We start from the raw sequence: 27,707 nt of genomic DNA on the forward strand, positions 1-27,707 counted from the left end.
CTATACTCACTGACTATGTGGTGCACAGTTCCAGACACTGCGGGGTTATCCCCTCAACCTTCTCTGACATCACTCTGTGGGGTGCCAGCCAGCGCACTGACTCCTGCTCCTTATTCTGCTGTCTCTACCATTCAGTGACCCGTTACTTTATCTCACTGCCTCGCCCAGTCATGCATTCTCAGCCAGAGCTTAGGACCTTTGAGGGGTGATTCCTGCTGTTCTGCTCAGGAATTTGTAAGTGAACACTCTGGTTTTAGTTAGTTTTGATGCAATTATTTTTCCTTCCTGGAATAACCAGTGGGGATGCCAGGCATATTCACCTGTTAAAAGCACAGTTGGATCTCTTGCTGTCAGAGACCATAACAGTAACAGGAAATAGGTTCCATTTCAGTACATTAGTAGAGGAGTGCACACTCTCAGCCACGCTGCCCAGGAGCTTCCGGAGCAGAACAGAGACGGGGTCTGTCCTCAGTGCGTGGGCAGTCGTGGGAGGATGCTGCATGGCAGGAGCATCTGCCCGAGGAAGATGATCAGATGAGGATGTTCGGAAAGCTGACTCTGGCTCAAACCGACGTGGAGGTGTCACATCGTTGTGGGGGTGGCTGAGGAATGGGAGAGGTCGTGGGACAGGATGAACAGGGACACGGACTCTCCCAACTTCTGATGTATCAGTGTTACCTTTTCTTTCCTCCCTCCCCCCCACCCCTCCCTCTCTTTCATGCAAATGAGGTGTGTGTTAGACCAGGGAGTTCAAAGATACCTGGGACGGAAGGCACAGTTTCCTGCCTGCGTGCCCTGTGCACATGATCTCCGAGTTCGAAGGCAGGATGGCAGGCACTCTGCCCGTTCCTTGGCGTTGGACGGCACTGATGTTGAGGCCAGCTCCACATGAGTAATGCCAGTTAGTTTTTGAGCAGCTTCTGTGGTTCATGCAGTGCACTTAGTCCCTTAATCCCCGCAGCAATCCTGTGAGGTAAGTATTATCCTTCCTGATTTTCAGATGAGTAAACAAAGGCTGAGAAGAACAAATAAAGCCACTTTTGTCCATGGCCTCCTCTTCTCTCCTAAAGAAAATGCTATAGCCCTGGCTGATGTGGATTGAGCACCAGCCTGTGAACCAAAGGGTTGCCAGTTCGATTCCCAGTCAGGGCACATGCCTTGGTTGTAGTCCGGGTTCCCAGTAGGGGGCGTGCAAGAGGCAACCACATACTGATGCTTCTCTTCCTCTCTTTCTCCCTCTCTCCCCCTCTCTAAAAATAAATAAATAAAATGTTCTTTTAAAAATCCAGGAAAAGAAAATGCTTTATTTTGACTGAAGTATTGATTATTTTCCTGTTTTCCTTCTAATGTAAATTAGTGATGTCCCATCAGCTTAACTCCCACTAGTCTTCTCATGAAATAGCATTTTTTGGAGGTAGAACTCTGTAAACTGGGTAGCATGTTGCTTCTCTGTCTGAAGATAAGAAAGGGAAAGGGCTGATTTTACAAAGTGAATATTTAGCTTAAAATGGAGCAGTCTACCTAGAACGTGGGTCAGTGGCACATTGTTGGAGGAGGGTGTGGACAAGCAGGACCAGGAACAACAGGCTTTTTGTTAGCTAATGGGGAAGTCAAAGGGAAACAGCCCCTCTCTCCAGGCGCCCCCACCCCCCACCTTCCACTGTCTCTGGTAAAGACTGGTTGTGTGGGAGGGGCATTGCTGAGAAGGTGAAGAAAGGAAGTCCGTGGAAAGAGTATCCCACCACCCTGAGTCTGAACCCCTGATTCTGATGCAGGTCAATCTCTCTGGAGATCTAGTTTCCTTGTCTGTAAAGTGGGGAAAATCACACAGGGTTCTCGGGGTTAAATAGTGTGTGTACAGACACAGTACCTGTCACAGAAGACGACGAGGCCATGGCAGCCGTGGTCACTCACATGGTGCTGGTTTTGTGTGTCCTAAAGAGTGTTAGCATGAGAGGCGTAGAAGCCACAGAGGGTGGGGTGCAGATTCAGGAAGAAACAGTTCTCAGAGGGGTGAGCCCTCTACCTTCACTCCATCAACCACTCTGCACAGTAAGCTGCAGTCCTGGGTGTTGAGAGCTCTCCTACGGGCCTGGTGGGATTTCCACGTCTTCCAAGGTGGGAAGCAGCAGTTCTGGTGTTGCTGACCCCTGGAGATGTAGGAAGCTCCCTAACCTTCACAAGCAGTTGCCATAAGTTGGAAGAGGGGCCCTTCTCTATGTGAGGTGTGGTGGTGGTGATTTTCTTGCATCCTCACAACAGACCTGTAGCAGAGGCAGTGCCTCGCCCTCTTGCCCTGGGTACTCATACGTAACCCCACACGGTCCTATCGCAAGAACCTGTGACTCTGCCATAGCCCTTCTCTGGGCATGTGGCACAGGCTGGGAGTGCCACATGATCAGGGCCCTGAAGCGGCCCTCAGCCAGTGGAACCTGGAAGTCAGAGGGTGAGCACCCTAGCTTCCTCGCCTCTCGGTGCTACTGGACAGGGACTAGCCCAGAGTGGGTCTGCAGCAGGCCGGCCTGTAGTGTGTGGGTGCTTGACTTAGCTCGGGAAAGACTTCCCAACACGAGTCCAGGTGATTCTGAGAGCACATTTATTAAAGCTGGGGACAGCAAGACAAGACAAAGGAAGGACTTGGGATGGGAGAAGCAACAGGAGAGAGCCTGGGCGGCGCTCTGCTTCGGCTCCCTAAAAAATGTATAGGAAAGGGGTGGGCCGAGGCGGGGCTCTTTAGCTCACTGGAGAGTCAGAGAAAGAAGGGGCCTTGGAAACAGGATGGGGGTAAACCTGTGTGGAGCTGCCACTGCCTGCTCCTCCCCTGGCTGCAGGTGTCATGGGGACCCTGTGAGCTTAGGAGGAAATAAAGAGGTTCGTGCCAGGGAAGGGGCATGGGCGTGCTCTGGAATCAACCCACACTGAGTCTGCATCCTGAGGTCTTTGTGTCTTCTGCACGTGAGAATCTTCAGGGAGGGTTTGGGATTATTCTTTGGTCTGTTAACACTATTTTACTTTTATCTTGGATCTATCTGGCTTTTAATGGGGTTTTTGTTATTTGCTCCCCTGACTCTGTCCTTGGGTTTAGCTGGCACATGTGGCATTAATTGGGTCTCGGCTCCCTAGTTCCCAGACCAGGGAGGTGTAAGCTATGTGTTCTCCAGTCAGGGAGGAGAGGTGTAAACTATTTGCTTTCAGGTCCTTGTTGAGGGGAGATAAGGGCTTTCGATTCACCAGCTGGCTGGAAGTTGCTCACTCCCAGGCTCATGAACCTGAGGGCCCCCTGACATTGGGGAGCACAGAGCCTCACATACATCGCTCGCATCCCAGCCCTGCCCTGGATCCCTTCCTAACTTAACTGTCTGCAGTCAAATTTGATCTTATCCCAGGGGAACCCACGCTAAGGCAAATCCTATGGAGAATTGAGTTTCCCTGTGTTTTACCCATGGACAAACAGGCTCAGAGAGGCGGAGAAGTTTGCCCAAGGTCCTACAGCTGGTAAATGGGACGGGATTTGAACCCAGGACTGCCTGCCAGCAGAGCTCATGCTCTCTTTACTGCCCTGTGGTACTGCCTTCCTCTCCCTCCAGTCACAGAACTCAATGGAGATTTCAGATTTGGATGGGTTCTTTCTCACCTGTGAGGCAGGGTAGCTTTGGCCCTGGGGGGTGATTGGGGACATGCCCCTCCACGACCTCAGAGAACAGAGGGCTGCCAGGGTAGCAGCCCTAAGGGACGAAGAAAACATCTGCACGTGGACGTCTTGGCCCTCACGAGGCTCCTGTGTATCACAAAAATGTAAAGCTTTTGCCCGTAATCACTGTTTTCTCCCTGACCCTATAAGTAGCACCAAGGCTGGAGGTGGGCATGGTCTCGCCCGATCCGCTGCCATGGGTGCACTCCCTGGTAATAAATGGTATGCCCCCATCTGTCCTCTGGGTGGTCTTTTTGGAATATCGCAAATGCAAGTGCACCTCCCCGACTTGGAGCTCCTGGGTCACAGGCCTTGGGTTGCTTTAGCAGACATAGACAAAGGCGAGGGGAAGGCAGGTGGTGCTGAGTGGATGGTAGTTCCGGTGGGAAGAGGGAAACACCTGCAACCCTAGTGGGAAGGCTGCTGAGGTCACGTGCTCCAGGAAGGCTGGCAGAGCTTACCAATTTCCTCTCAGTTGTGGGAGGGCTCTTCAATTTAACAAGTTATTACCATTCTTCCTTGTCGGGTCTAGAACTAAGCCCTGGGGCTCACAAGATGAGCAAGAAGCATGTGCCGGGAGCCCACAGCTGTTGATGCAATGGTGGGGGAAATCTAAAGCACCATAGGATCCGTAGGCCGCACTTGGCTGCGGTCAGGGCCAGGAGGAGCTTAACAGGAAAGGCTCCCCAGGCATCAGTGCCGACTGAGGTGTAATTTAAAGGTGAAAAGCTGGAGAGGGCAAAGAGGGAGTCATCCTAGAGCAATCAGTGCGAATAGAGACCTAAGAGTGCAGCAGCTTGGTGGACATAGGAGAGCTGGAAGGCACTTCCTAGCGAAAGGGCATGGAGGGAATTGTGGGGGGTTTGTCGGAGCCCATTTGCCTTGTTGTCAGGCACTGTCTGCTTGGGAGTAGCTCAGAGCAGGGAGGGTCTGGTTCCTAGCCCAGCAGTGGCACTCTGGCTGTGGCCCACCTTTCCTCCCACTGACCACCTCCCCCCCATCTCTCAGTTCCTTCTGGACAGCTGGAGATGGGCACTAAGGGGCTGTGAGGGGGCCTTGGCAGGACTGCTCTTCCCTTGTTGGTCCGTGGCCATCTGGTGTTGGCAGAGAACTGCCGCCTGCTGCTGCGCCTCTGCTACAGCTGGGCCTACCAGCTGTTCACAGACCTTGAGTCCAGTTTGCCTCCTCCTTCCAAAGGCCCCGACACCAGCCTGGGTTCTGGGACCCCTCCTCTGGGGGCAGATGGACACAAGATTTCCAGAAACAGACGGGGAGCCCTGGCGTTGCTTGTCAGGGGCGTGTCCTTGTGCGGGCTCTGGAGGCTGCATACTGGCCTTGGGCGTGAACCACAGCTGGGCTCTGGCACTCAGTTCCATATTCTCTCCCATGTGAGCAAAGTCAAGAGAGGCTGGAACTCCAGGCCAGGCAGAACGCTCTGGAGTGGGTGACTGTCCTTCCTGTCCCCATCCTTGGGTTCCCTGCCTTTGAAAGCCTGAATTGGTATCTGTGCAGGAGTCATACTGAAACTAATACAAGAGATACTGCCCCTGGTCTCCACCCTGGTGTCATGGGAAGTCACGTACTCTCTGCGGACCGCAGTAGGGTTACTGCTGATGAGTCTGAAGTTTTAAAGTATCTGCCCACCAGTTTCCCTAAAGCAAAAATTGGTGCAGTGTTGTCTCCTACCATGGCAGGTGTCTCAGTCTGTTTTGGCTGCTATAACAAGATGCCACAGACCAGGTGACTTGGAAGCAATAGAAATGTGTTTTTCATAGTCGGGGGGCTGGAAAGCTGAGATCAGGTGACAGAACCATCAGGTGAGGGCCCTCTTCTGGTTGTGGACTTCTGTCTAGTTCTGTCCCCAGCGTGGCTAGAGGAGTAAGAGGGGTCCCATTCACGAGGGCTCCACCCTCAGGACATAGTCATCTCCCAAAGGCCCCACCTCCGAATACCGCCACTTTGGGCATTAGGTTTCCAACATGAGTTTTGGAGGGACACACACATTGCATACTGTAGCAGTGAGCAAGAAGACCAGACCAGGAGAGAACCAACTTGGTGGCCACCAGCTTGACCACAGCCTGAGACCCCCTTCCCCTCTCAGCACAGAAGACCCCTGTCATGAGCCTGTGCTCCCCCTTGGCCTACAGACTAAAGGCTGAGCTCTGAGGTCTAGCCGCCACCTCTCCCACTGTGTAGCCCCATCTGCATGTCTCCTCTTGAGGCCCTTGGAGCTGCACCGCATTCCTCAATGTGCCCTGCACTCTGACGCTGCCTGTGCTCCTCTTCTGAGGACCGCCTCTGCCGGAATACCATCGTTCCTTCCAGGCTGGGCTTCTGCAGCCTGCCCACCCGCGCCAGGACAGGGCCAGTCTCTCCCTCTTCTGAGCCTGAGTTATCTCTTGCTCACTAGCGCTTGCACATTTTCAAAATTGTCCGTTAGATGGCATATTTCACGGACCAGGCCCCTCCATCTTTCCAGAGGGAAACTACCACCTCAAAACCCAGTGTTGCAGAGGGCACGTCCCGGGGCCCTTCGGGCCCAGGTCTCCAACTTCCTCTTAGGACAGATACTAAAGGAAGTGAATCAGCTGTTATTTCAGTAAGAGGGTGCGGCTTGGGGACATTATTGCTGAGGCCATTTATGACTTTCACTTTTGCGTGCCTTATATTGAGAGGTGAGTGGGGTGCCTCATATTGAGAGAGAAGAGCTCAGGCCTGAGGAGGCTGACCCACTGCTGCTTCTCCAGGTAAGACCCTCCAAGGCTGTTTAGATCCTGCCCACCCCTCACCCTCGCTCCGCTGCTTGGCCCCTACTGCAGGAGTGGAGGCTGGAAAGGCTACACCTTTGGTCCTCAGTGGAGGCTCCCCGCCCAGCCAGCATCCTTGAGATTCCTTTCCATAGGAAGGTCTGTTCTGTCTAGCTGACTCAGCCTACAGAAGCCAAGAGGCTCACAGTTTCTTGGATGTGTGTAGACCCTGGACTGAGGTCTGGGGACCTAGTGATCGGAGAGACACATGCTCCCCCACAGGGACACTCTGCTGGAGGAGACAGATGTGGGTGCGGTGCCTGAGGGTGTGAGCACAGGGCTCCTTGGGGCAAGTTTCACAGTCCCTGGTGTGGAGAAGTGGCGAACGAGCGTCAGAGAAGAGGGAGTGAAGGAGGGTGAGGGAGTGAACGGCCACGCCTGCTGGGCCTCGCGGGTGGCAGCTCAGCCGGTGTGCGTCCTCGGCCATTTCCAGAGGTGATCGCACAGGTGCCCACTGTGTCTGCAACAGACTTGCCATGTATGTGGAACTGATGTTCCCATTCGACAGGTTTAGAAACTGAGTGCAGGTACTGATGTCTGTGACTCTGGAGAGGTTTGTTAGGAACTGTTTCTTGGTTTCTGAGTAGGACCTCCTTACCCACCCCCAGTTTTACAGAGTTGCATTAGCACCTGCCTGTGCCAGACCATGTACTGAAACCTCGAAGATGCAGAGGTGACTGAGATATGGTGGTTCCAGATTCGGGGACCACGGTGAGCGAAGGCTGGACAGCAGGAGACAGGGAAGCTTGGGTCAATGTGCAGCCTGAGCGGGAAGGGCAGCAGTGAAGGGAGCTGGTTGGGGGACAGTGTGAGGGGCCAGTGACCCCACAGTGCAGAGTCTGGGGCTTCTCTTTCTGCCGTGGGATCCATCCCCAGGGGACTGCCGACGTCCCTTCTCGGGGACGAGATCTGGGGAGTGACGTGATAAGATCTGTTCTAGCACAGCCACTCTGGTGTTGTGTTGGGAGTGGGTGGGGTGGGCAGGTAGAGGATGGGGGACGCACCGTGGGCAACGTGAACGAGAAATGAACGTGGCTTGTTGGGTTCAAGGAGCCTCTCCAGCATCCGGGTCGGGAATTGGACAGATTATCCACACGTGGGATGTGGCTTGGGGCAGGCATGTTTCAGAGTTCCTCACACAGACGTCTTCAGTCAAATCTTGGGGACGAGTGAGATGAAGAGGGAATGTGGAAAGGAGAGCTATCCGAGACTGGGAGCCCTGTTGTTTAGGGGAAGGAGAGGAGTTACGAAGATGACGAGAGACTCCAGAAGAAGCTGGCTGTGGAGGCCAAGCGACCAGAGGTTTTGGGGTGAAGAGAATGCCCATGGCTGTGCACGCCGGAGAGGGGGCCGAGCGGTGGCAAATCAGGAAAAGGCCAGGACTGGGCCCTTGGGAGACTGACTGTAGGTGACCGCAGTGAGGATGGGAGTAGCAGGTGGAAGGGCTGCAGGTAGGAATGTGTCTTTCCGGCAGCTTGCTCTTCCAGGAGGAGAGGTGCAGTAGTTCCGTGGACACGGCCCGCTGCCCACCCCTGGCGCCCCACCGCATTCCTCGCTTCCTTCACCCGTGAAGGGCGCCGGGGTCACGGGAGGCCCCCTGGGGACCCTGCTGGAGCAGTGGCACCGCCTCTAGCTTGAGTGAACACGGCCCCTGACATTTCTGCAGTGTGTGAAGGACTTTCAGAACCATTGGCTCCTTTAATCCTCCTCACAAGAGCTGCGTTTTCTTTCCCTGTTCCTGAAGAGGAAACTGAGGTTCCTAGAGTTTCCATTAAGATTCAGCTAAATAATCCAAAGACACTGAGCACGGTTCTTCTGCTCTCAGCTCATTTGCCTGCACAGCCCTTTGGCTTCTGTTGGTCCCATTTGGCAGATGAAGCAAACCAGGCCCTGAGGCCGAGCAGCCTGGGGCAGTGGCTCTGGGTGCAGGGCCCTTCTTATATGGGCCCTGCTGCCCCTCTCCAAACCCACCCAGGAGCTGAGGCTTAAATTCAAGTTCCCAAGGCATTTTCCCAGGTGTGATTCCATTTACCATATTTTTCAGACCATAAGGTGCACCTAGGTTTTAGAGGAAAATAAGAAAAAAAAAATTTTATGCAAAAAATGTGGTTAAATATTTAATAACAGATAACATAATATTTTACCAATGTAAATGTAAACAGAACTTAACAGCAGCATTAGCAACCATTATTCCTCCAAAAATTTTTTTGGGGGGAGCGTGTCTCATAGTCCAAAAAATATGGTATTTCTCCCAACCACCATGCGCAGATAGATATTTCCTCCTGTGTTGCAGATGAAGAAACTGAAATTCCAAGAAGTCATAAATGACTTGCTTATGTTTGTGCCACTAGTGGGAGCCCCTACCCCCACCCCATCTTCATCTCTTCAGGGAGAAATCCGTGCCCCTCAGCTTGGCGTAAGGACCATCTGCAGTCTAGCCTTCCCGTTTCTCCAGCACATCACCCCCTTCCTCCCCAAAGCAGCACATCCATCTCAATCCGTGCCTGTGTGCACCTCCTAGGACCGCTGTGGGGCTGTGAGGCCCTGAAGGCAGGGCTCTGACTGGCTCCGTCTGTGCCCCTGCACCTCACAGAGCAGGCATCAGGAGCCGGTAAACAAGACCGAATGCCAGGATGAGTGAAAAGTGCTAAGAACAGAAAGCAGCCTTCCCAGCTCGCTCTCATTAACGCTCCTGGAAACCGAAAGCCTCCTCTTTGATTACTTAGTGATCTTTGATGGTCAGAGGTTCTGAGCTCTGGCTGTGACTTCCTTCCTGTGCCCAAAGGTCTGAGTCACAGCCTCCTAGAGCCTGTCGAGTGAGTGGTTCACCCAGGCTGTCCTTTCCTCCCACAGGCGGCCACCCCCACTGTGGAACCACATGGACTCCATGGGGTCTGTAGAGCTGCAGCCAGGGGAAGGAGCCCCTGGCTGCCCCCAGGAGGGCTTGCCCTGCCCCCCCGACAGCTCTGAGCTGGTAAGTTCGGCACTCGGTTCCCACCCTATGCCCATTCAGGGCTGCCAGGAGCAGGATTGGCTGAAGATGGCGCAGGGCCATGGGGTCACACCAAGGTAGCCGCTTCCAGTTTTCTAAGGGTTTCCCATCTGATCTGGTAACAGTCTCCTACACAGATGCAAGGTGGGGATTAGCCCCCCACCTTACAGCCTGGGAGGGCCTCAGAGAGGGGGCAGACAGGGACCTGAGTGGAGCTGAGGTGTCTCAGCCCCAAATGCATTACTTTGGCCACCCTGCCACCCAGGTACTTCTGCTCCGAGTGGGTTGACACAGCCTCGCAAGGACCTTCTGTGGTTTTCTGGTAGAGAAATGTGTTCTCAGGGCCCTTGCTGTCCCCACGTCCCTAGCCACTTCTGCAGGTGTCTCTCCCTCTACACGCCGTGCAGCCAGGCAGAGCCAGGTCACAGGGCAGCTTACTCCGCCTGCCCCCAGCTAGCTCTGACCGGAGTCTCCTCCTTCTGTGGTCTTGACCAAGATTCTAAGCTCTTGCATGACACACCCTTGAGCAGGAAACACTTGTGTAAGCCGCTGAGTCCTCCCAGCCCCTGGAGGGTGAGTGACAGGAGAGAATATGGAGGGGGCCCCGGGAAAGGGTTCTCCAGTCCTTCCCTGCAGCTTCAGCAGCTTCCTGGCCTGTTCTGACCTCTGCTGGACTTGGTCCCTTGTCTCCACTGTGGGGGCGTCGCCCTCACTGTACTTCATGCTCCCACTTCACCCTGTCCCACCTCCACCCCAGACCCCACCGTCAACATTCTCTCTGTGTGCCGCCTGCAACCGGGCCAGCTGCGGGTCCTGGCCCTGGCTACCTTCTCCCACCACTTCCTGCCCCTGCCTCCTGAGGCTCCCATGCCTGTCTGGCACCTGCTGTTCCCGCCTCACTGCACACACCTGCCCTTTAAAGACAGACACTCCCCCACAGGCTCCCCTTGGCTCCCCTCCCACGGTCCCCCAGGGAGGTGGGTTAGTAACCACGTGCAGTCTGAGCACAGCCCCTTCCCCGAGCCCCTTCCCCACCCTGTCCCCAGGTGTCTTTTTGTTGCCAGAGGGGCAATAGCACCTCAGGCTCTCCAGCGGTTGACACGTTCCTCATGCTCTGAGGAGAGGAAACCCCTGTATCAGTGAGCATGTCCTCCAGGCCACCGCCGCTGCAGCCCTTCTCAGTCCTCCCAGAAAAGGTGGTGCTGCTTTTGCTCCTGCTGGACAGAGCAGGGAGGCTGCTCAGAGGGGTGACTGATTGGCCCAACTGGCTGACCGAGTGCAAGCTGGTCCAGGGGCCTGTCGGATGCGGCCTCGCTCTAATGCTACGCTTCTCGCTCTCCTGGCTGAGGCCTCTCTCCACTCCTCCTGGGGGAAGGTGGTGGCAGGGGGCACTCCCTCGCTCCTCCTGGCTGCTGTGCAGCCACCACTGTCACTGAGCAATAAAAACACACCCCTCACACCTGAACAGCACTTTCCACGTTCACGTACAGGGTCCCCTTGAATTCATGTGTCCCCACAGCCACTCAATCAACATAGCCTTCCTGGGTGCTGCCAGCTTTGGGCGCCAGCCCGTGTGGCTCTGACATGCAGCTGTATGACATGGCGCCTGGTCCTGGGGACTCTCTCAGAGACAGCTGTGACTTGCCCAGGGCCACACAGCCGGGAAGTGGCAGGACAAGGACTCAGATGTAACTCTTCTCTTCCCAGGTCCCATGGGGTTTCTTTGCTGCAACTCCATCAGGCTTGGGTTCTTTTCAGAAGTTGCTGGTTTTTATAAGGCTTCACAATTAGGTAGAAGCATCTCTGCAGTCAGACAGAGCAGGGCTTAGATCCCGCCCTGTGCCTTTGGAGCTGCTTGGCTTCCACACGTGCCCGTCCCTGCCTGAGCCTCGGTCTCCTCACCCGTGGCTGGAGGAAGCCCCCCGAGCGAGCCCTGTGGCTGCTGTGAGCATCTGTGATACCGTGAGCAGAGAACTGAACCTCTGGCACTCCTGTCAGGGCCATTTGCCGCCTCAGGGATCTGTTTCCCATGGCAACCTGAAGCCGGGGTGGGACAGAGTCATCCCGTCTCCCTCAGTGGGCAGCCTCCTTTCCCAGTCTCTCCTGGCCTCCCCATCCGGGTGCCTGACTGGCTGCTTTACAAGGATGGGTCCAGCGCGGGGCAGCAGAAGGTGGGGGCCTGGGAACGGAGGCTCGGGCTGGGCCCCTCCCATGAACCCGGGCAGGCTGCTGGGCCTCTTCGAAGGACCGGCCAGCTGGTTGTCCGGGGGTTTCCTTACAGGGGGCGGGTAGCGGGGCTCTACTGAGCTCCCCAACAACGGCTCCTGGTGGAAAAGGACCCAGGGTGGCCTGTCTCCTGCCTTTTCTCCCCTCCCCCACTCTGATCCATTCCCAGCCGAACTCTCCCCAAATCCCATGCCTTTATACTCTTTCCCCAGGGGTTCAAACAGCTCCTCCCCTCCCCTCAGTTAGGCCACCTCTACGGGGAGGCCCTCCCTGGCCGGTGTCCAGAAACGCTTCTACTTCCTGCTCACTCTCAGACTTCCATTTCTGTGTTTTAAAGAAAGGATAGTTGGCATCACTACAAGACTGTGCCGTCTGTTTATCTGCTTGTTTTCTGCCCCTCCTCTAGAGTGTGGGTGCCTCGGGGCAGGCCGCAGCTAGCAGTGCAGGGCTGGGGGCTGAGAACAGTGCTGGGTGCACAGGGGGCCTCACCCCCCATCGTTGGGAGGGCTGGCCAGCTGAGGCGAGGGCTGAACCCTGGAGTGCGGCCTCCAAACTCTCCTCATCACTTCACCTGCAGACTCCCTGTCCTGCTTTCCTGAGTTCTACCCCCTTAACTCGTTTTCCCTCCTGTCACACGCTGATGTTCGGCTTGGCAGGTTTCGAGGCCTCACATGACCTCTCTCTACAGGTCCTGCTCCTCCACATAGGGAGCTTTTCCCATGTGTGACATAGCCCCAGCCCACAGGGTTCTGGACAGGGACAGCCTGGGGGTAGGGGAAACTCTCAGGCCCTAGGACCCCCACCAGGTGCCAGAGCACCCCTGGGTGACCACACGGGGTCCCCAGACGGACCGATCCTCATGGAGGCCCAGCCCCTCCCAGCCTCAGTGCTGGTCTGTCAGGGAGAGCAGAATAATAAACAGCGATGCTGTGCTAAAGCAAAAGCAAAGCCAGGGAGGGCTGGGCTTGCTCAGGCTCCAGAGTTGAGTGGACCTGGGAGGAAAGCACCTGAACTTGAAGTTTGTTCACACATGTGTTCATTCACTTGCTTCTTCAGTGACAACTCACTGAGCAGCTTGGCTTTGGGTCCTGGGGACCCAGAGCAAATCAGTTGTGGCATGATGGGAGAAGGTTCTTACCAAACCTTGGATTCTGTGATGTAGAAGGGGCTGGAGGCATCGTGGGCTGAGAAGCCACAAGGGAATGGAGCAGGAGGAAGTGGGTGAATCTTTCCTCCCAAAAGGAGCCTTCTGTGGGTGTCGGAGCTGGGTGCAGGCTGTAGGCGGCCAGAGAACCAGGGTGTGAGGAGGTAAGGGGCGGTCTGCGTGGTGCGGGGAGACCAGCAAGGCTCAGAGTGGGCTCAGGCCAGCCCTGGGGAAACCAAGGAGAGGGCGAGCTGGGCAGGGCTGACTTGTCCTGGCTGGTGTCGGGGGACTTGGCTAGGCCATCAGGGCTCTTGCCCAGATGTCGGCCTGTCTCCCCCCAGGTGCAGGAGTGCCTGAACCAGTTCCAGCTGACAGAGCAACAGCTGCAGCAGATCCAGGCCAGGATCCTGGGCTCCATGGAGCTGGCCCTGAGGGGCGAGGCCAGCCCTGTACCTGCTGTCCGGATGCTGCCTGCGTATGTGGGGTCCATCCCACATGGCACTGGTGGGTGACACCGACTCCAGCGGGCAGCCAGGCCTGGGGAGAGGGCTGTAACTTGGGGGAGGGGACGTTTCTTATCCCTGTGCCTGTCTCTGAGGTTCCCATCTCTAAGGTCCCTTGACAAGACTCAGGCCTTGGGCACATTTCTGGGAGGCAGAAGGCTTGGTCTCCCCAGCTGCATGCCTCTCTGTGGCCTGCTTGTCCTCAGAGCAAGGGGACTTCTTGGTGCTGGAGCTGGGGGCCACTGGAGCTTCCCTGCGTGTTCTGTGGGTGACCCTGACCGGCACAGAGGGGTGTCAGATGGAGCCCCGCAGCCAGGAATTTTTGATCCCCCAAGAGCTGATGCTGGGTCCTGGCCAGCAGGTGAGGGCTCTCTGCCTGGGCTCAGGGACCTGCGGGGTGGCCAGGGCTCTGGGAGGGGGCAGAGCCGAGCCACCCCCATGCCCCCACGTGCCCCACAGCTCTTCGACTTCGCTGCGCACTGTCTGTCTGAGTTCCTGGACACATTCCCCGTGGGCAACCGGAGGCTGCAGCTCGGGTTCAGCTTCTCCTTCCCCTGTCACCAGACCAGCCTGGACAGGGTGAGGCAGAGTGCATTTGGGGGTGGGAGGTGGAGGAGGGGCTGCAGCCCCATGGTGGCCGTTGTAGGAGTGACCCTCTTTTCTGCCCCCAGAGCATCCTCATTTCCTGGACCAAAGGTTTCAGGTGCAGCGGTGTGGAAGGCCAGGACGTGGTCCAACTGCTCCGAGACGCCATCAAGAGGCAGGGTGTGAGTGGAGGCAGGGCTGCCTGGGGGCCTGCCCTCTGCTTCTGGGAGGCCTGCTCGCCTTTCCTGCTTGTGTGCCTGGTCCAGCGTGACTCGGGCGGGTGGGGGGGTCAGTGCCGCCACTTGTCCTGGTTTCCAGATGAAGAGGATAGGCCAAGAGAGGCCACGTCAGTGCTTAGGACTTGGGGGGTGGGGGGCAGGCAGGTTGGGGACCAATGATGAGGGTGCTTGTCCCTGTCCTCAAGGACCTCACCGCCTAGTGGGGAAGCATTCCAATCAAAGACCGTCCCTGCTGCAGTGGCAGTTCCGGGGACCCTGGGAGCACAGGGGAGGGCCCACTGGGACTGGAACAGGGACTTAAAGGAGGAGTTTGCCAGGTGCTTGAGCTGGGGCTGGGGGCTGGGGAGGATCCAGGTTCAGAGAAGGGCACAGGCAAAAGTCTGGGTGCCTGGGAAGGCCAGTCTGCCCAGACCAGTGGCCACCCAGGTGGCCAGCCTTGCTGCGTGCACAGCCGGAAGACAGGGCTTCAAGGGAGGAGCTGGGGAGCCAGGTTGAGAAGAAGGTGAGCCAGCGAGGGGTCTCCAGTGAGAGTCTTCAAGGTGCCGTGCTGGCCCCCCTGGCCCTGGTCCTGGGGGGCACTGGTGCTCTGGGGAGGACGGCTGAGGTTGGGGGCCACCGACTCCCCAGGGCCTGAGCTGGGATGAAGGAGCCAAAGGGCGTGGGATGGAGGGAAGGCCTTTCTCGGTGAGGTGGAGGGCCTGGGGGGTCTGGGCATGCGGACACTTGCGTTTCCGGGACTCGGGGCGTCTCCATTGGAGACAGGCCCCGGACCACACCCAGCCCCAGGCCTCCCTGCTCTGCCATTTCTCGCACATGCAGGCCTATAGCGTCGACGTGGTTGCTGTGGTGAACGACACGGTGGGCACCATGATGGGCTGCGGGCCGGGGAGCGGGCCCTGTGAGATCGGGCTCGTTGTAGGTGAGCTGGGCCGCCTGTGGCAGTGGGCGGGACACAGGGGGCCCTGTGGGCAGGCCTGACGGGGTCGTCCCCGCCAGACACCGGCACCAATGCCTGTTACATGGAGGAGGCACGGCACGTGGCGGTGCTGGACGAGGACCGGGGCCGGGTCTGTGTCAGTATCGAGTGGGGCTCCTTCGGCGATGATGGGGTCCTCGGGCAGGTGCTGACCACGTTCGACCGCATCCTGGACCAGGAGTCCCTGAACCCCGGCGCTCAAAGGTGCCCTGACCCTGCTCTGCGCCCGTCTGCCGCTGTCCTTGTGCTTCAGCCCTCAGGGCCCAGCCTCTTGTTCCCTGGGGGCCCTGGCCAGGCTCAAAGAAGGAAGGGCTCAAGGTTCTAGAACTCAGAGTTTTCAACCTTGGCCCACCCTTATTCCTGGCTCTGGCCAGCCCTGGCGGGAGCTGGCAACTAGGTAGCTGAGCAAACTGTTCCCACCCTCCTTTGGTTCCTGTCACCCTCCAGAAGCCCCCTAACCCCAACCTAAGCTGGAGGGGTTAGTGGGTCTGGGTAAATGCCCACCTGTCTCCTGGGAGACCACTAGCTTCTGGAACCTCCAGTCTGGTGACCCCAAAGAAAATGACCCCTCCTCCAGGGCTCCTGCAGCTGGGCCTTGGCCAAGGGCTTAGGAAAACCTCTGTCCAGCCACCCTTCCTGCCTGCAGGTTTGAGAAGATGATCGGCGGCCTGTACCTGGCCGAGCTGGTGCGGCAGGTGCTGGCTCACCTGGCCCAGCATGGGGTCCTCTTTGGCGGCCACACCTCCCCAGCCCTGCTGAGCCAAGGGGGTGTCCTCCTGGAGCATGTGGCCGAGATGGAGGAGTGAGTGCGGGGAGCCAGCGGGGTTAGACAACTGGATTCTCTGCTTGGGGGAGAGAGGATGCTCTGTCCCCCATGTAACCATGGGGTTTTGGGGGAAGAGGGACAGGGAGCATCTGGGAAATTGAGCCTCAAATCAGCACCCTGTCCCCCAGCCCCTTGGCTGGGACAGCCCGTGTGCGAGCCATCCTGCAGGGCTTGGGCCTGAGCCCAGGGGCTGAGGACGCTGAGCTGGTGCAACGTGTGTGTGCGGCGGTGTGCACTCGAGCAGCCCACCTCTGTGCCGCCGCCCTGGCTGCCGTCCTCACCCGCCTCCGGCACGGCCGGGAGCAGCAGACACTGCAGATCTCGGTGGCCACTGGAGGCCGAGTGTTTGAGCGACACCCCAGGTACGGAGAAAACACAGGAGCCTGTGTGAGCAGGGAGCAGGAACACATGTGTGTGAGACACCCACCCAGAGGGCACTCTGGTACTGGGGCTGCAGGGCAGTGGGTGCAGGTGACACCCAAGCAGAGTGGGGCCAGATGGGGGCTGGGGGCCAAAAGAGGCTAGAGAACGGGAACTCCACTTCTCCTTGGGTGTGCAAGGGGTCCCTGGGGGCTGGGCGTGCAGTGAGTGCACAGGCACACTGAGGATCGAACTGTTTTGGAATGGTGGGGCTCGGGCTTCAGTGAGCCCTGGGGGTCAGGCCTCGGTGCCTAGACAGGGTGGTCTGCTGTGTGTCTGTGTAGGTTCCTCAGTGTCCTGCGGGAGACCGTGAAGCTCCTGGCCCCCGAATGTGATGTCTCCTTCACCCCCTCTGTGGATGGGGGTGGTCGGGGTGTGGCGATGGTGACTGCTGTGGCTGCCCGAGTGGCGGCCCACCGGCGCATGCTGGAGGAGACCCTGGCCCTGTTCCGGCTGAACCGTGAGCAGCTGGCGCAGGTGCAGGCGCAGATGCGGGAGGCCATGGCTCAGGGGCTCCAAGGGGAGGCCTCCTCCCTCCGGATGCTGCCCACTTACGTCCGGGCCACCCCTGATGGCAGCGGTGAGGACCGGCTTGAGTGTGGGGCTGGGAGGTGGGCTCCTGGGGGTCACAGTGTGTGCTGAAGGGAGCCACCCACCCCATCCTGGACTGAGAGTTTCTGCCCCACAGAACGAGGGGACTTCCTGGCACTAGACCTCGGGGGCACCAACTTCCGAGTCCTCCTGGTCCGTGTGGCTGCGAGCGGTGTGCAGATCACCAGCGAGATCTACTCCATCCCTGAGCATGTGGCTCAGGGCCCTGGAGAGCAGGTGCCCGCTGCCTGGGGCTGAGTGCAGGGAGGTGGGCAAGGGCCGGGGCTCCACCCATGCTGACTTGTCCCCCCCCACCCCACCCTGCCTGCTCCGCTCAGCTCTTTGACCACATCGTGGACTGCATCCTGAACTTCCAGCAGAAGCAGGGCCTGAGCGGGCAGAGCCTCCCGCTGGGTTTCACCTTCTCCTTCCCCTGCAGGCAGGTCGGCCTGGACCAGGTGAGAGAGGGTGGCAGGGCCGAGAGAAGCCATACCCAGGGGCTTTCCACCCACATGCCCTTCAGGGAGTGGGCAGGATGAAGGGGGGAGGGGCAGGCAGAGGACTGAGCCTACAGCCAGCCTCAGTTTCCCTAGACGTGGTGTGCCCAGGTGGATGGGTGTGGTGAAGGAGCCTGGAACCTAGGCTCATGAAGAGGCCTGGCGTGGACAGGGCCCCAGGTCAGGTCTGGGCCCCTGGGAGCGGGATAGGCCCGATCCCGGCTGCCCCTGGCGCTGGTGTGCTGGTGGAGGGACCTGTGGGGACCAGCTTTTGCCCCCATCCCTGCAGGAGCTGTGCTCACACGGGCTCTCTGCCCTCTCCCCCCTGCCAGGCCTTGCCAGTGCCCGCTGGGGGTGGGCGCCTGGCTGTGGGGTGGCAGAGCAGCAGGCACTCAGCACACACCCCAAAGCCCTCCTACAAGAAGGCTAGACTCTGCGTACACGCACCTGCGGCTCCGAGCAGCCCCCGTGGCTGTCACCATCTGCTTGCCCCTGCTCTGGCCTGCCTGGCACTTGTCACTGCACTCTGCTCCCTCTCTGCGCCCACGCCCACAGTGTCTCTCTGCTACTCCCCACTCCAGGTTAAGCAGCTGGTGCCTTTGATTATGTCTTGTAAGGTGTGAGAGGCAGGTAGACTCAAGATGCAAAACCAGGCGTGCTAGAAATGGGTTTCTATTGATCTATCACTGAGCTGCATCTCTGTGTTGAGCCCAGTCTTCAGAGGGGCCCTTCCCTAGGCAGGGCCCCTCGGCTGCACAGTGATTGGCCTCGGCTGTAAAGAAAGTGCAGGCACAAGGGAGAAGCTTTTGGGGAAACACCCAGGCTCCCTCTCCAGGGTCCTGACGCCTCCCTGGGGAAGGAGGGCGGGGCCTCTTCTGCTCTCAGACCTCCAGAATCCGTGGTCTCCTCCCTGCCCCCAAGGGTGGGCCCAGGGCGGAGGGTGTAGAACTCCTTCTCAGGAAGCCGTCAGAAGCCTGGCTCTGACTGCCCAGCCCCCCACCCCAGGTTGGGGCTCCTTATCCAGCCTGGGAACAGGGAAGCTCAGTGAACCCTCACGATCTGGCTCCCCTCCGCCAGCCTCTCATTCCCTCTCTGTGCCTGCTGGCTCCTGTTTGGGGGGCAGAACACCCTAGCGGTGGTCACATGGGAAAGGGGGTGACGGACTGTTGCTGGGCTCAGTGTCAGTTGGTGTTTTCACAGCGCCCCGCTGCCCCCCCCACTCCGCCCCCAGGACAGAGCTGTCCTTTCCCCTGCCCGCCCTCAGGGGAAGCACACGGAGAAAAGCAGTCAAGGCCAGTCCCGAAGTTCACAATTTAAGGCCAATTGCTCACGATAAAGGTGCATCTGTTTGGTCCCCCGCACCTCCCGCCGGGTGTCTGGGCTTCGGCTTTTCTATGAGTCCCTCCCATCTGGAACACACACGAGTGAATTTCTCGTTGACCCGGCTCCGGCTCCGTCCTGGCTCCGAGAAGTCCTCCTGTCAGGTGACCCTGGCCAGTTCTTCCCCAAAGAGCAGAATCCGCTGCTGTGGATGCCTGAGTCTTCTCTGACCCCCCACCCCCCCACCCACACACAGCACTCCTGTGACCAGCTCTGGCCCTCTCTAACCCACTCACAAGGGGCCATTCCTTCTGGGCAGTGTCTTAAAGCAGCCCTGCCCTGAGCACTCTGGAACTAACACAGAAGACACGGGTTAGGCGGCTGTCGGCAGGTTTCTTCACACTGGAAGGCGTTGGAGGAGTGGCAGGGGCACCCGTATGGGCGAGTGGGCCTGAGACCCTGCCTGGGGACGGCGGACATTGTGTGCTTGAGGGGATGGGGGCTCTGGGAGGCCAAGTGAGAGTCCAAGGGGCATCCAGCTCCCCGTCCCACTTGGTTCCGCACCAGGGCATCCTCCTGAACTGGACGAAGGGCTTCAGCGCCTCGGACTGCGAGGGCCAGGACGTCGTGGGGCTGCTGCGGCAGGCCATTGTGCGCAAACAGGTAGGGCGTCTGCCTCTGGGGTTCTTTGGGATGTGGAGTGCCTGGAGAGGGGCAAAGGGTCTCTTGCTTCCTGCAATGGGGAACCTCTGAAGTAGAGACCTCTGGGTCCAGCACTGGTTGCCGTGACGACCATGTTGCCCAGCAACTAGCAGCATCCTTTTGTGCACAGGCAGTGAAGCTGAATGTCGTTGCCATTGTCAATGACACGGTGGGGACCATGATGTCCTGTGGCTATGAAGACCCCCGTTGTGAGGTCGGCCTCATCGTCGGTGAGGAGGACGCTGCTCTGTTGTGCCCCCGCTGCCTGATGCTAATTCATTGCCCCCCGGCTGCCTCCTCGGTTTGGACATTCCCCTGGCCTTGGAGACGTGGGATCCTTCCTGTCCCACCCAGCAGGGCCCTGGAACCCTCCACTGGGCCAGGAGTCTGGAGCGGGGTATCCAGCCCACCTCAGCTGCTGACTTAGTGATGCTCTCTGAGCCTCGGTTTGCCCTTCCGTTTAATGCATCAGCTCCAGGGGGAAATACTGGCTCTGCCACTTGTACCTGCACGGCCTTGGGCAGGTCACCAGAGCCTCACTTTCCTCGTCTCTAGGACAGAGATGATAACGGTGCCTATCTTGAGGCAAAGCGAGGCACAGCACCTGCCTCGTGGCGGTGCAGTCTCAGTGCCTGCGCTGCGGGGCCCGGGGTAGACAGGGAGTGGGCTGCGAGGGTCACTCAGGCCATCCCATATTCGAAGCCTTTATTAAGCACCTGTCCTGTGGCCAGCTGGGGGCTGGATGAAGGGACAGAAAGATGCATAAAGAAGGTGGGAGACACCTGCCTTCTCAAAACTGACCATTTAGCAAGCGTTGAACCTAGAACAGCACCTGGTGGTCAGAGAGCTGATCCTGCCTCTCTGTGGCAGGGTGACAAGGCTGGGCTCACAAAGGAAGGGGCTGCAAGATCAGGGAGGACTGCAAGGGAAGCCTGGGAAGAAGGGATCTAGCTCGGTGGGGAAGGAGGGTGTCTGTAGGCCCTTGGGCATGGGTCTCGGAGACCGAGGTGTGTGACAACCTCTCACGGGGCCAGGAGCTTCCAGAACAGGTGCACCCAGGTTGCCGTGGGAATAAACCCCTGGATGGAGGAGTTCCAGGTGGGGCGGACAAGGAGCCCACCTGCCCAGAGCTGACTGCGTTGGGGAGAGGAAGGGGCTGTCTTTGGCCTCTGCCTGCAATGCCGTTCCTTTCCATGCCTCCCAGCTTCATGGCCAAATCCCAACCTCACGTCCTCTCTGTAGCTTTTCCTGACCCTCTAGGTGGGAAGATTGACCATGCCCAGGGCTCCCACGGTGCTCTTCTCTGCACCTTTGTTGGGGCACACACAGGCCGAATCCAAGCTAGCTGCTCTTTGCCCCACCTCTGGCCTCCGTGGGGCCCTGCTGGCCTGATGCTGACCTGCCTGCATCCTTGGCACTCGGTGCAGCTCCAGCTGCTTTGACTAAAGACCTGAAGGCCAGTGCAGGTTGCTTAGGCCTCTCACCTGTGGGCAGCAGGGGCTGTTACACATCTCCCAGAGGAATGACAGGACTGGTGACATTTTTAGGAGCCCTGGGGCAGCACAGGAGGCTCACTGATGGTGGTGCTGGCAGGGGGGTAGCAGAGGCCCGGAGGGCTTGGTGCTGGCAGGGTCTGCAGAAGGAAGGTTAGGAAGGACGGCCAGGACCCAGGGCAGGGCATGAGTGTGAGAAGCTGCAGAGGTGAAAAATGAGCCCAAATTCTGCCGTCTCGGGGTGCAGAGGGCTCAGAGGGGTCTTGTGTGCGTTAGTCAGTGGCTCCCATGCCGTCCGGCCTTCCTCAGGGACCGGCACCAACGCCTGCTACATGGAGGAGCTCCAGAACGTGGCGGGAATGGCTGGGGACGCAGGCCTCATGTGCATCAACATGGAGTGGGGCGCCTTTGGGGATGACGGCTCTCTGGGCACACTCACCACCTGCTTCGACGAACTCGTGGACCAGGCGTCCATCAACCCCGGCAAACAGAGGTGAGGTGCGGGCCGGGCCAGGCCGGGCAGGGCAGGGGCGGCTGGAGGCCTCCGCTGGTGCTGGTGCTGGTGTTCGGTGGGGTCGCCCACCCTGTGGGCACAACATACTTTCATGCAGGTTTGAGAAGATGATCAGCGGCATGTACCTGGGGGAGATTGTCCGCCATATCCTCTTGCATTTGACCAGCCTTGGAGTTCTCTTCCGGGGTCAGAAGACCCAGCGCCTTCAGACCAGGGACATTTTCAAGACCAAGTTTCTCTCTGAGATCGAAAGGTGCTGAGATCTGCATTACCCCCTCCCCATTCCCAAAGAGTCTTTCTGTTCTCTTTGGGTGGAAGGCTGGTTGGAGGGAGCTCCACCCCAGGGGACAGAGGTCACGAGAGAGTGGGAGCCGATGCCAGACCCTGCCTGTCTGAGCTCTTCCATCCTGTCCCCAGTGACAGCCTGGCCCTGAGGCAGGTCCGAGCCATCCTGGAGGACCTGGGGCTGCCCCTGACCTCGGATGATGCCCTGATGGTCCTAGAGGTGTGCCAGGCCGTGTCCCAGCGGGCCGCCCAGCTCTGTGGGGCCGGTGTGGCTGCCGTGGTGGAGAAGATCCGTGAGAACCGGGGCCTGGACAAGCTGACCGTGTCCGTGGGGGTGGATGGGACCCTCTACAAGCTGCACCCCCAGTGAGTCTGGGTGACGGCCAGGTGGGGAGGCTGGGCAGGGCCTGGCTCTCGAGGCTCACCTCTGCCCCTCCCCCACAGCTTCTCTGGCCTGGTGGCGGCCACTGTGCGGGAGCTGGCCCCTCGCTGTGTGGTCACCTTCCTGCAGTCAGAGGATGGGTCAGGCAAAGGTGCAGCCCTGGTCACCGCTGTTGCCTGCCGCCTGGCCCAGCAGGCCCCTGTCTGAAGGAGTCTCCAGGATTGAGCTGTGCTGGACCAGGGCCCGGGCCCCACCCGTTCCCAGCCAGGCCGAGCCCCCTGGGACTCCCGGCACAGCCCTCACATGACCCCGCTGTGGCCACTGGCCTCAGCCTCTGGCTTCCTGTAGAGAAGTGGCACGCGGGTTAGCAATATATATATATAATTTATTTACATTCGCTTCCGCTAAAATCCCTACGCGCCCCGGCGGCCGGGCAAGGCTGTGTACATAAGGCCAAGTGTAAGTGCACGAACGCACTTAAGACAGAGTCAGGGCACGAGCTTCACACGACAGGCCCGAGAGCGGGCACACCACAGCACGCACACTCGCCATCGGCCAGCCCGGAACTCCCGTTGCATATTCACACGCCCCACTGGGCAGGGCTCCTCTCAGCGGGGGTCAGGGGAGGACGGGGAGGAGCCGTGGGGTGTCCCTGGGTGGGTGGGAGGAGGGCAGCATGTGAGGCAGATGCGGGCTGATGGCGGGCGTGAGAGGCGCGAGCGGCCTCCAGGTGTAGAGCGTGAGATGTGCGCGCGGGAGGATGCGGGTGAGATGGCGCACGAGACATGCGTGGGCACATGCCTGTGTGGAGGTCGTGTGCCTGAATCCAGGGGCCGCCCCCCGTTCGGCTATGGCCCTCGGTCCCACGGGCTTGGAGCCGGGCCCCTCAGATGTGCCCCTGCCCAGCAGGCACAGAAATGTTTGCATAAGGTCCGGCTCTGACAGGAGCTGGGGGCCGTGTCGCGAGCCCAGGGTGCGCGCACTGTGCGTGCGCGGCCCCCGGCCAGGGGCCGGAGGAGAGGTAGCCACACACACACACACACACACACATATACACACACACACAGATGGGCAGGGGCTGGTCCAGCTCCCGGCGTTGTCCACCCCGGGCCCTGGGGGCAGGGGCAGTGCCAGCCTGGCCTGGCAGGCCACGGAGGGACAGGAGCGTGGGCAGGGTTGAAGGGCCAGTGTGAAGGGACTGAGTCCACCAGGAGGGGACTGCCCTTGCAGCTCCCCAGGTGTGGGGGCGGGGCCCCGCCCGGCCTCCGCCTGTCCCTGGTGGGTCCCAAAGCTGGTGAGAGTGGTGGTGTTGGGGCCTGGCTGGCCTCAGCATTCGGCCTCTGACACTGTGAAGAGGCCGCCATCAGGCTGGCCCAGGCCGGCCACCGCCGCAGCCAGCTGGCTGAGGTTGCCACTGGGGAAGTGCCTGGCTTCCCACAGGTTGAGGATCATGGCTGTGGGGCTGGGCTTGGAGGCGAAGAAGCTGAGATGGCTGCGGAGGGGAGGGGAGAGGGCCGTCAGTGCCGTCCTCACCCCAGGCTGCTGCCTCCTGCCCCGCAGCCCCCCTCAAGGCAGGGCGTCCCCTCTGCCAAGCATGCTGGATGCCCCGGCTGCTGGTGGATGGGGCATAGGCCCCACCCAGCATCCTGTCCACCCCACCCACCCTTCCCTGCCAGGCTGGGCTGCAGGTGGCCTTGGCCGCCCCTCCCTGCCCATCTCCCAGGCACCTGTCCAGGTGGAGTTTCTGGGCCAGAGTCCGCCAGTCGGCACCCCGGCTGCAGGGTGGGTCCAGGCTGGTAATGATCTTCTGCCGAATGAGGAAGGGGATCTTGAAGGCACTGGGGCCCACTAGGGCTGGGACCCCCCCTTCACTCTCCAGAGCCAGCAGCTCAGTGAATCTTGTGTCCTGCGCGTGAGAAGGGGTGGAGAAGACTGTTAGCGCTTTCCCTGACCCAAGCCCACCACACCTTCCGGCTGGGGGCACACCCAGACCACTCAGAGCAGGGCGCCGTGTGGGTGCTGCTGCTTCCCGGGCACCACTCACCGCGGTCAGAGGTGTAGTGTGACCTGCCCGGCGAGCCCAGAGCCGCCTCATCCCCCGCCCCACCAGGCCTCTGCCCAGCACACAGGCGCCCAGCGCTCCTCTCCTGCTTGTGTCCTTGAGCCCCGCCCACCACCCCAGACGCTTCCCTTCCCTTGCTGCTGCCTGTCTGACTCCTGCTGGTCCTTTCAGACCCTGTACAAAGTCCCTCCTGGGGCTGCCCGAAGTCTCCTTCCTGCTCCACCCACACCCTCTTCAGCCCCTCCCCCAGTCCCGCTGCAGGCCCGCCGCTGTCTGTCTGCACCTGCACCTCCCAGCCCCTCTGACTGAGGGAAGGAAGAGGCCAAAAGGTTTCTGGTTTCTGAAAGGAGGGGTCAGGGTAGGCCTGGGGGGTGTGGCACACAGGCGGTGCTGACGCCACTTTCACCCACCTTGGTGATGTTGAAGTTGATGTTGAAGCTCTGCCCATCCCCCTCTACCTGCCACACCCACACCTTGCAGGCCAGGTCGCTGGTGCTGGCGCTGACGCGCTCCAAGGTGAAGGTGCAGTGCAGGTGCTGCTGCATGCCGCTCCAGATGTGGTAGAAGGGGATCTCCTGGGTGGGGCAGGGGAAGGCGTGGTGGTGTCAGATGTGCCGGGCAGCAGGTGTGCCTGGCTGCAGGAACCTCAAGCGCCCTCACCTGGTAGCTGACGAGGAGCTTGCTCTTCCACAGGGAGCTGGGCACGTCGTGGATGGACAGGCGCAGGTTGTGGTAGCTGTCCTTCAGGTGCAGGACTCGAGGCTCCTGGATCAGCTGTCCCCCCAGCTGCTTCTCCAGCTGCACCACCTCCTACAGCGCCCCAGGTGGTCAGTGGGCCTGGGGGCAGGGAGAGCCCCCTCCCACTCCTAATCCCTGGGGACCGGAGCAGTACCTTGAGTGCGTCCCGGGTGTCATGCAGGCAGTAGACCCGGATGCTGTACTCCAGGGAGGTGCAGGCCGCAGGGGCAAACAGCAGCAGCTTGAGGCGCTTGGCAGCGGCCACGCTGAGGGCCTCTCCCACCAGGGCGAAGCGGCCCAGCTGCTCCGTGAAGATGTAGCAGGCGCCAGCCTCCAGCTGGCAGTAGTAGAGGTGGGAGGGTGCCTCCTCACCCAGGTGCAGCACGTCCTGTGGGCAGGGCCCGATGTGTCGGCTCAGGGCCCGTGCAGCTCCCAGGGCTGGCCAGAGACTGGGGGCAGGGACCTGGCTCCCCGGGGGGCAGAGGACTCACCTCCCAGCTGCCCTCGCAGGACTGCTTTTTGAGGTGTAGGCTCCAGCTCTCGGGGCTGGGCTCCCCGCAGTGGTCCATGGCCAGGATGACGGGCCGTGTGAGCAGGACTCCGGGGGGCCCGCAGCTAACGATGGGACTCAGCAGGGTCTGACAGCCAGCTAGGGGCAACCTCAAGTGAGGAAGCATGGGTGGGGAGGTAAAGGTGTCAGTGGGCTGTCTGGGACCTGGGCAGGATGTGGCTGGACAGCGGCACCCAGCTTGGGGGCATAGCTGGGTCGGGCTTAGGGGCAGCTGTTCCCTGGGCCCCTGTCTGGCCAGACCAGTCCAGACCCCACAGTGACTGGGCAGGGGCTTCCTGGTGACTGCAGGTCAGGGTGAACCCCCCCTCCCCCAGCCCCTGGTCCAGGGCCCGTGCCCACACCTCACGTCCTCTGGCTTGTGCAGCGTGAGGTAGACCTCGTAGATCTTCCCTCGGGGTATGGCATCGGGGGGGATGAGGAGGCTGACCCCTGTGGCAGAGTGGGAGGGGTCTGGGCTCACTGGGTCTGCGAGGACACCGAACACCCCATCTGCCTGCACCCGCATGAGCCTTCCTTTGAGGACTGATTGGTGCTAGGCTGGCCGGGACAGAGGTGCCACAGGGACAGTCCAACTACCCATATGGGCAGGAAGCTGAGCCATAGTGACCTCGAGAGAGGCCAAGGGAGCTCGGGTGGGAAAAGCATGTCCTGCGCACAGAAAATACCAAAACAAAAGGCACCAGGTACGCCGGACCTGCCTCCCCCAACACCCTCCCTAAAACCTTCCCGTTACTCCTACCTGATCAAGCCTCGCTCCCTGCCTGGCGTTTACACCTCTGGCCCCAACTGCCTTCCCAGCCACACCTCCAGCCCAGCCTGTGCTGCACACTCACTGTTCTGGGGCCACCGGCCCGCCGCCTGCCCCATTCAGGCTTCCCCCACCTCTGCTGGCGTGGCCACCTCTGGGGATGGCTGCTCTCAGCCGCCCTGCTGGACTTTGCTCCGCACTTGGCAATGGCCCCTACAGGTGGGGCCAGGGCCCTGAGCAGCCTTGTCTGCTTTGGTGCTCCTCCCTGGTCTGGAAGCCTTTGCACACATGCCCTACAAGACACTGGTGGCCCCAGTGTCTTGCAGGGACAGCATCAGAAAGTGCCTGTTGAGTGTTCCAGGGGCAAGGCGGTGGGGCTGGACGTGAGGGACAGAGGCTGGGGTGTTGCTCTGGGGAGGCAAGTGGTAGCCCTGCCCCACCTTCCTGCCCTTTTAGGACATGAAGCCCTCACATTAGAAGGAGGGGAAAAATCCTATGACTTTATCCCACCAAGTCCGAAAGCACAGGCACGCCCTCCAGAGTGGGGACCGGGTGGGCTGGCTGGAATGCTGCCTGGGAGAGGGGAGCTGGCGACGGGGTGTTCACTGTGACTGCTCCCTCCACCAGTCCTGCCGCCTGTGGGGGGACATTCCCAGCATGGGTGACAGTCCCAGAGCTCTGAGCACGAACACATCCCAGTTCTTACTCAGTGAGTGCTTGCACTGACTGCCAGCATTGGCATTCAGGAAGTGAGGGGAAACCATGGGCCTTGCTCTCAGAAGCACCCAGCGCCGGGGCTGGGGGGGCAGGGTCCCAAGTGCTGGGAGAGACCACCTCGAGACGGTCCCTACACACCCACGTGCACCTGCCCCTTCCTAAGAGCTTGGCACGGACCGTCCCGCCTCATCCCCATGGCAGGGATGTGAGGCACAGCGAGGGAGAGCTGCCGGGCCCTGGCCCGGTGGGTGGGGGAGAGGGCCTCGTGCGTGCAGAGAGTGGCATGGTGCATGTGGCAGGCTGAGCGCCCTGGTGGACTTGTCGCCTGGGCTTTGCAGGGGGTGTTGGGGAGCCCCAGAAAGAGTTCAAGCAAGGGAGGGACACAATGAAGTGTGGCTTCACTGAGTGAATGCCAGGAGCTGTGAACCAGATGACAGGTGGGTGTGGTGGCCTGGGTCCGGTGGGGGGGCAGAGGGAAGATGAGGATGCAGGAGGAGCGATGGGATGGCTGTGCGCCTCAAGCTGGTGCAGAGGTGGGGCGGGGGGGGTGAAGAGGAGTAGGGGGTCAAGGTGATTCCCAGTTTCTGACCCTGACTGTGCTGTCCCTGAGGTGGGGAAAGCCAGGAAGCAGGAGGCTCTGGGGGAGGTGGGAGACGGTGCTGTTTTAGGCACCAGGAA

At 59.9% G+C, this 27,707-nt stretch overlaps 2 protein-coding genes across 3 annotated transcripts in view; one reads left to right on the forward strand and one right to left on the reverse strand.

Moving 5' to 3' along the window:
• The first annotated feature begins 6,325 nt into the window (after positions 1-6,325).
• HK3 (hexokinase 3) lies at positions 6,326-22,587 on the forward strand. Its single transcript, XM_045825389.1, has 19 exons — positions 6,326-6,438; positions 9,352-9,472; positions 13,202-13,364; positions 13,570-13,724; positions 13,823-13,942; positions 14,035-14,130; positions 15,007-15,106; positions 15,184-15,367; positions 15,810-15,965; positions 16,118-16,351; positions 16,694-16,989; positions 17,098-17,237; positions 17,339-17,458; positions 19,385-19,480; positions 19,650-19,749; positions 21,322-21,505; positions 21,624-21,779; positions 21,944-22,177; positions 22,256-22,587. Exons 2-19 carry the CDS (start codon positions 9,377-9,379, stop codon positions 22,398-22,400), a joined length of 2,775 nt encoding a protein of 924 aa, XP_045681345.1. The 5' UTR covers positions 6,326-6,438; positions 9,352-9,376; the 3' UTR covers positions 22,401-22,587.
• Positions 22,588-22,736: 149 nt separating this feature from the next.
• UNC5A (unc-5 netrin receptor A) overlaps positions 22,737-27,707 on the reverse strand; it is a 52,311-nt gene continuing 47,340 nt past the window's right edge. For both annotated transcript variants that reach the window (XM_045825398.1, XM_045825409.1), the window contains 7 exons: positions 25,906-25,993; positions 25,485-25,653; positions 25,148-25,381; positions 24,916-25,065; positions 24,666-24,830; positions 23,921-24,099; positions 22,737-23,685 (listed from right to left, as the gene is read on the reverse strand). In XM_045825398.1, coding sequence (XP_045681354.1) covers positions 23,520-23,685; positions 23,921-24,099; positions 24,666-24,830; positions 24,916-25,065; positions 25,148-25,381; positions 25,485-25,653; positions 25,906-25,993 — 1,151 coding nt within the window. In that variant the 3' untranslated portion in view covers positions 22,737-23,519. The remainder of the gene's footprint in view (positions 23,686-23,920; positions 24,100-24,665; positions 24,831-24,915; positions 25,066-25,147; positions 25,382-25,484; positions 25,654-25,905; positions 25,994-27,707) is intronic.

The sequence above is a fragment of the Phyllostomus hastatus genome, unplaced genomic scaffold (assembly GCF_019186645.2).
Source record: "Phyllostomus hastatus isolate PE091 unplaced genomic scaffold, TTU_PhHast_1.1 phas_contig_150, whole genome shotgun sequence".
Taxonomy (NCBI): domain Eukaryota; kingdom Metazoa; phylum Chordata; class Mammalia; order Chiroptera; family Phyllostomidae; genus Phyllostomus; species Phyllostomus hastatus.

What these genes read in the sequence shown, in the direction of transcription:
- HK3 (XM_045825389.1), top strand. Translation starts at nt 9,377, where the DNA reads ATGGACTCCATGGGGTCTGTAGAGCTGCAGCCAGGGGAAGGAGCCCCT. An exon ending in TGCTGGGTCCTGGCCAGCAG is followed by an intron (nt 13,725 to 13,822) that starts GTGAGGGCTCTC and finishes CGTGCCCCACAG; the next exon opens with CTCTTCGACTTCGCTGCGCA. An exon ending in CTCAGGGCCCTGGAGAGCAG is followed by an intron (nt 17,238 to 17,338) that starts GTGCCCGCTGCC and finishes TGCTCCGCTCAG; the next exon opens with CTCTTTGACCACATCGTGGA.